The sequence below is a fragment of the Colobus angolensis genome, unplaced genomic scaffold (genome assembly GCF_000951035.1).
Source record: "Colobus angolensis palliatus isolate OR3802 unplaced genomic scaffold, Cang.pa_1.0 Scaffold249, whole genome shotgun sequence".
In the NCBI taxonomy this organism is placed as follows: domain Eukaryota; kingdom Metazoa; phylum Chordata; class Mammalia; order Primates; family Cercopithecidae; genus Colobus; species Colobus angolensis.
In genome coordinates, this window is record NW_012115699.1 from 376,004 (window position 1) to 383,594 (window position 7,591).

The 7,591-nt window shown below is 39.8% G+C and overlaps 1 protein-coding gene across 3 annotated transcripts in view; it reads right to left on the reverse strand.

The window, feature by feature from the left end:
• The window catches only part of MOB1A (MOB kinase activator 1A), a 24,724-nt gene that overhangs the window by 8,624 nt on the left and 8,509 nt on the right, over nt 1–7,591 (reverse strand). For all 3 annotated transcript variants that reach the window (XM_011946044.1, XM_011946042.1, XM_011946043.1), the window contains exons 3-4: nt 4,284–4,377; nt 2,194–2,327 (exon numbers count right to left, since the gene is read on the reverse strand). In XM_011946044.1, the coding sequence (XP_011801434.1) occupies nt 2,194–2,327; nt 4,284–4,377 (228 nt within the window). The remainder of the gene's footprint in view (nt 1–2,193; nt 2,328–4,283; nt 4,378–7,591) is intronic.

Genomic DNA, 7,591 nt, shown 5'->3' on the forward strand with positions numbered 1-7,591 from the left:
AAAAAAAAAAAAAAAAAAATTCACACACCTCTAACCAAAAGCCAAGATTTCTGCTTACTGCAGAAATACTAGAGGTACTTGCATAATAGTAAGAAAGCAAGAAACGGATGTCTGCCATCATCACCACTACTCGGCTTTGCACTTGAAATACCACTCAGTGCAATCAGATAAGCGTAAAACAAGAATATATTATCAGGAAGGAAGAGGCAAAATGAACACTATCTTAACATGACACAGTTGTATACTTTAAAAATTCAAGAGAACCAACCAAAAACTAACAGAAAAAGAGTCTGATGGTTAATTATAAAATTTAAATAAAAATCAACAGCTGGGCCAGTGCTGGTGGCTGACACCTGTAATTCCAACACTTTTGGAAGGCTGAGGAAGGAGGGCTGCTTAAGCCCAGGAGTCCAAGACCAGTCTGGGAAACATAACGAGACCTCATCTCTACAAAACATAAACAAAATTAGCCAGGTGTAGTGGTGCATGCCTACAGTCCCAGCTACTTGGGAAGCTAAGGTGGGAGATCACTGGAGCCCAGGAATTCAAGGCTGCAGTGAGCTGTGATCACACCCCTGTACTCCAGCCTGGGGAACAGAGTGACACCCTGTCTCAAAAAAAATTTTTTAAAAATTAAAAAGTAAAAAACAACAGCTTTCCTATATACTAAATAACCAGCTGGAAACCATGTTATCAATAAAAGACATAAAATCCCTAGAATAAAATTAAAACTTGAACAACTGACATAATCTCAGAATTTTACAAGAGAAAATAAAGCTACAGACATGAATAAATGAATAAATCTTGTTCTTGGCTAGGAAGATTCAGTAAAGAAAAAAAGAATCCCTATCTATAAAAATTAAATATAGTCATAATTAAAACCTAATTTTTTTTTTACCTTGACAAAATGTTTCTAAGTTCTTTGGAAAAACAAATATCCCAGAATAGCTGTGAATATTCTGAAAAAGAAGAGCAAGGAAGGGAGACCAGCCTTACAAGATGCTAACAGATGCAGGGCCACAGTCACTAATGTGTGGAATTTCTATAGAAGCAGATAAAAAGACTAAAACATGCAAAAATATATGGCAATTTGTTATGCGCATTCAGATAATCAGGGGAGAAAAGGCAAATGTGTTTAATAAATGGTAATGGGACAAATTGACTAGTATTTCCATTTGGAAACAAATTAATGTAGCATTCAGGGAAAAAAACCTGCCTGGCCAGGCATGGTGGCTCATACCTGTAATCCCAATACTTTGGGAGGCCAAGGCAGGTAGGTCACTTGAGGTCAGGAGTTCAAGACCAGCCTGGCCAACATGGTGAAACCCCGTCTCTACTAAAAATCCAAAAATTAGCCGGGCATGGTGGCATGTGCCTATAGTCCCAGCTACCCAGGGACTGAGGCATGAGAATTGCTTGAACCTGGGAGGTGGAGACTACAGTGAGTCAAGACTGCATCGCTGCACTCCAGTCTGGGCAACAGAGACTCTGTATCAAAAAATTAAAAAAAAAGAAAACATGAACAAATATTTTTATAATCTTGAAGCAGGGAAAAGCTTTCTAATTGTTATATTAAAACCAAGTCATAAAAGATATAATAGGACAAAATAATACGGTTGTGTATAGCAAAAATGCTCCATGAACAAAATGAGACAAAAGGTAACCTGGGGAAAAGCATATACAACATGTATGACAAAGCGCTGATATCCTTTACACAGAAATAGATGAAAGATATAAACAGAAAATACACAATGATCAATGAAACAAACAAAAAAAACCTAAAATGCTCAATCTCATCAACACTTTTTAAATGTACATTAAAACAGAAATTTAACCAAATTAGAAAAGATTAAAAAATGAGTAATAACCAATGTTGGTGAAGAAATACAGGCAAACACAAACATGGCTGGGGGGAGTATATGTTGGTACAAACTTTTTGGAGGAGAATTTGGCAGTCTCTACGAGTATAACAATGTTAAAAAGAACAGATTTATCATTCAAAAAGAGAAACAGGCTGGATACGGAGGCTCAAGCCTGTAATCCCAGCACTGTGGGAGGCCAAGGCAGGAGGATCACTTGAGGCCAGGAGTTTGAGACCAACCTGGACAACACAGCAAAAACCCCCCAGCTCTATTTATATTAATAAAATAAAATTTAAAAAAAAGAAAGAATATTTCCACAATGTTAACTCACCAATCTTAGAAGGAAAAAGAGTTTCATCATCAAGCTGATCCTGAACCCAAGTCATCAAATAGTCAATGTATTTTGGTGCAGAACATTTGATTGGCTTTTTAATATTAGTACCATCTGCCCAATGATATTCATATCTGGAAAGAAAAATGTTTTACTGATTTTTCAAAAATACTAACAAATGTGCAAGTTGTAATTAAAACAGGTTCATTCACGTTTTGTCAATAGAAGTTATATCTAACTTTAATACATCACCGTAAGTTCTACTGAAGATTACTACAAGTCCTCTATAGAATTATCCTGAAAGTGACAGTTATAACTGGAAGAAAAAAGGGAGATAATGTGGCAGGAGGCAATGCCAGGATAGATGTTTTATTAACAACACAGCCCTGGGAAACAGGAAGGAACTGCATTCCTGTAAGGTAGAAGGTTGCTGAAGGCTGGGTATGGAGCTGATGGATCCATTACATTCTTCTGAGATTCTTGTTCATCAATTTATTATCATCAATGGAGCCAATATTATAAAACTCTGTTTTGTGGGCCAGGTGTTAGAGATATATATTAGGCATGCATACTTCCCCCCTTACCGTTGCTGAGCTAGAAGGATTAACAAGAGTTATACAAAACATCACTGTGTAAAGCATTTGAGCCATAGGTAAGTTTAATTTTCCTGTTTATTTTAATTTCTTTTAAAGCTTGAGGAATATAACTTAACACAATATAAAACAAAAACATTCTTCCTAAAATATTATAATAAAAATAGGACTACAAACTCATTAGGGATCTTTTTTCCTTTACACTTGTAGCAAAGTCAGAAAGGACAATCTTTTCCAAAAGGCAAACATCTTGATAACATCCATCATCCATAAAATCAGTCATTTATTATAAGAAAAAAAAAAACCGGAAGGAAACACAGCAAATATTAATCCCATCACATGATGGACTTAGTATTATGACTGACAGAGCTCCATCTTTTCAGTATTTCTTGAAATTTATTAAAGTCAAAACATTTTTAAATCTAGCATCTTCAAGCCAGATAATTACTTCAAAATTGTGCTGCTTTAAATACTAAATAAGCACAAGAAAAAATAATCAAATATTAAAAGATCAACTAAAAACTCTTTCAAGAAATTCATTTAAAAACCAGAAACAGGCCGGGCGCGGAGGCTCAAGCCTGTAATCCCAGCACTTTGGGAGGCCGAGACGGGCGGATCACGAGGTCAGGAGATCGAGACCATCCTGACTAACACGGTGAAACCCCGTCTCTACTAAAAAAAAAAAAACTAGCCGGGCGAGGTGGCGGGCGCCTGTAGTCCCAGCTACTCGGGAGGCTGAGGCAGGAGAATGGCGGGAACCCGGGAGGCGGAGCTTGCAGTGAGCTGAGATCTGGCCACTGCACTCCAGCCCGGGCGACAGAGCGAGACTCCGTCTCAGAAAAGAAAAAAAAAAAACTAGAAACAGGAAACATGTTATCAATAAAACTGAAAAAATAAAATGTTTGCAATTCAAGACAAACATAACTCAAATTTCTGTTTACTTCTATAACAAAACATTCAGACTTACTATGATGCAATATAAAAATGAAAACAGGGAGTACCCACATACCAAAGTATTTAATAATAACTAATAACAGGCCAGGCGCAGTGGCTCACACCTTTAATCCCAGCAGTTTGTGAGGCCGAGGTGGGCAGATCACTTGACGCCAGGAGTTTGAGAACAGCCCTGGGGAACATGGCGAAACCCTATCTCTACTAAAAATGCACAAATTAGATGGGAGTGGTGGCGCATGCCTGTAATCCCAGCCACTTGGGAGGCTGAGGCATGAGAACCGCTTGAACTTGGAAGGCAGAGGTTGTAGTGAGCCAAGATCACACCACTGCAATCCAGCCTGGCAACACAGCGAGACTCTGTCTCAAAATAAATAAAATTTAAAAATTACACAATAACTAAAAGCTTACGGGTGAGTAGTCAAGAACCAATAAAACTGAATCACCTTCAAACAAATGAATAACAAATCTTAATTGTTTAATTTATACCAACTGATGATAAAGTAAAACTAATCCAAACACCTATATAATAGGCAGTATAGGTACCTCGGACCTGCAGACATGACTGGACAGCTTGCTTCAGTGCAGAATTCTGTAATAGTTCCATATAACATGTTGATCTGGTTAAAGAAATCCACAGCTGCAGAGATAATAGAATTGTGTTAAAATGTCTGTGTAAACACAAAACATGAGACCTCTCAGTTGAAGGAAAAACAGACAATACATTTAGGTTCTTAGCTGAACCCTTGAGACATTCAACAATCCAATGATACTCTAAGTTTTAGTACATTTTTTTTTTCTCTGAGACAGTCTTGTTCTTGCTGCCCAGGCTGGAGTGCAGTGGCGCGATCTTGGCTCACTGCAACCTCCGCCTCCCAGGTTCAAGCAATTCTGCCTCAGCCTCCCGAGTAGCTGGGATTACAGGCTCATGCCACCACACCTGGCTAATTTTGTTTTCGTATTTTTAGTAGAGACAGGGTTTCACCATGTTGGCCAAGCTGGTCTCAAAACTCCTGATTTCATGATCCAGCTGCATATAACAGCAGGAAAATAAGATACTGGAGATAACTCTAACTTAATGATGACTATTACATCATTTGAATATACAATATAATTACATCCAAGGAAATGAAAAATCCAGTTTGCCAATTTGGACCAGATAATACAATTTGTGTTTAGAAAGAGACAAAACATATTGTGGAATATACCGTGAGGGAGAAGGTGCAGCAGCTGTATCCTGAGGCATTTAAAAGATCTAATTAATCATAAACATTTGTTTTTGAGGTCTATAGCATACTGAGGACAAAATACTTCAGATAAAGTACCTTGCCGTGGAGTCTCTAGTTAACAGAAAAGACAAAATTAAAAGAGATGAATAATATAAGATATGGCCAGGCATGGTGGCTCATGCCTGTAATCCCAACACTTGGGAGGCTGAGGTGGGAGGACTGGTTGAGCCCAGGAATTCAAGACCAGCCTGGGTAACAGAGTGAGACTCCATCTCCACAAAAATTTTTTAAAAATTAGCCAGGCGGGCCGGGCACAATGGCTCAAGCCTGTAATCCCAGGACTTCGGGAGGTCGAGGCGGGCAGATCACGAGGTCAGGAGATCGAGACCATCCTGGCTAACACGGTGAAACCCCGTCTCTACTAAAAAATACAAAAGAAAAACTAGCCGGGTGAGGTGGCGGGCGCCTGTAGTCCCAGCTACTCGGGAGGCTGAGGCAGGAGAATGGCGTAAACCCGGGAGGCGGAGCTTGCAGTGAGCAGAGATCCGGCCACTGCACTCCAGCCTGGGCGACAGAGCAAAACTCCGTCTCAAAAAAAAAAAAATACAAAAATTAGCCAGGCGTGGTGGTGCACACCTACAGTCCCAGTTATGTAGGAGGCTGAGGCGAGAGGATTTCTTGAGCCCAGGAGGCTGAGGTTTCCGTGAGCTGTGATGGCACTACTGCACTCCAGCCTGGGTGACAGAGACATGGTATCAAAATAAAAATAGCAATAACAGTACAAGATATAAGAAGACAGGATCCAAAGGCCAACGATAAATGTTACAGAGAAAAGGCAAAGTAATGAAGACTTGGAAGTAGTCAGGGGGTACTTCCTGAAGGAGCTTCAACTAGATCCAGAATAAAATGGATGAGTAAACAAACTTTACCGAGTGAAGTATACTCTATGCAAAGAGAACGACATAAGCCTTGGAAAGTTTTAAAAAATGTTTCAGGCTAGGTGCAGTGGCTCACACCTATAATCATAGCACTTTAAGAGGCCAGGATTTGAGACCAGTCTGGACAACACAGCTAGACCCCAGTCTCTGCTGAAAATTTTTAAAAATTAGTTAGGCATGGTGGCACACGCCTGTAGTCCCAGCTACTCAGGAGGCTGAAGTGGAAGGATCCTTTGAGCCCAGGAGTTGGAGGTTGCAGTGAGCTGTGAGGGTACCACTGCACTCCAGTCCGAACAACCTGTCTCAAAAAAATAAATAAATAAAAAGTTTTAGTCTCCTGTCTAAAGAAGTACCTAAAAACAACTAGGGATTTTCCAAGTTTCTTAAAAAACAAATAGATTTTTTTTTAATGCTATCTTGTAAAAGGAATTTTATACAAAACTCCCTCACTTATAAATCTTCCTCTTGGTCATGTTTCTAAGAAACACAGGTATTCAATATTCACACAAAACAAAAAATATGCCCAGGTGGTAGTTGGTTTGGTCTAGAGGAGCTATTCTCAAAATGTGGTCCAGGAATCCCCTATCTGAGGAAGGATCTGTAAGGTCAAACCATTTTAATTGTTCTTTTCACTCTTACTCTCTCAAGAGGGCACAATGGTGTTTTCCAGAGGCTCCATGATGTGTGATACCACAACAGACTGAATATAGAAATGGATATAAGAATCCAGCTGTCTATTAAGCCAGACATTAAATAAGATTTACAAAAATATAAAACAATGCCACATTTTTCACTAAAATTTGTTATGGAAAATAGTCATTTTTCATAAAAACATATTTATGTTAAAATATAATGGGTTTATTATTGTTATTTTAAAATGAATTTGGGCCGGGTGCAGCGGCTCACGCCTGTAATCCCAGCACTTTGGGAGGATGAGGCAGACAGATCACTTAAGGCCAGGAGTTCAAGACCAACCTGGCCAACATGACAAAACGCCGTTTCTACTGAAAATACAAAAATTAGCCGGGCATGGTAGCACATGCCTGTAATCCCAGCTACTCTGGAGACTGAGGTGGGAGAATTGCTTTAACCCAGGAGGTGGTTGCAGTGAGCCAAGATCATGAACTGCACTCCAGCCTGGGCAACAGAGCAATACTGTCTCAAGAGAAAATAAAAAATAAGTATTTACATCTTCTCAGTTTTAATTTCTAACAGAGTATCACTAGATATACATGATATAATTAAAAGCTCTTTGGGGTTCTCAATAGTTTGTTTGTATTTTTTGTATTTTACCTTTTTCCCTCCCAGACTGGGTCTCACTCTGTCGGCCAGGCTGGAGTGCAGTGGCACGATCTCCACTCACTGCAACCCCTGTCTCCCGGGTTCAAGCAATTCTCCTGCCTCAGCCTCCTGAGTAGCTGGGATTTTACAGGTGTGCGCCATCATGCCCAGCTAATTTTTGTATTTTTAGTAGAGATGGTGTTTTGCCATGTTGCCTAGGCTGGTCTTGACCTCCTGACCTCAAGGGATCTGCCAATATCAGCCTCCCAAAGTGCTGGGATTACAGGCGTGAGCCACCACGCCCGGCCCTGAATAAAGTTTTTTAAACAGGGGTTTTTTTTTTGGCCGAGCGCGGTGGCTCAAGCCTGTAATCCCAGCACTTTGGGAGGCCAAGACGGGCGGATCA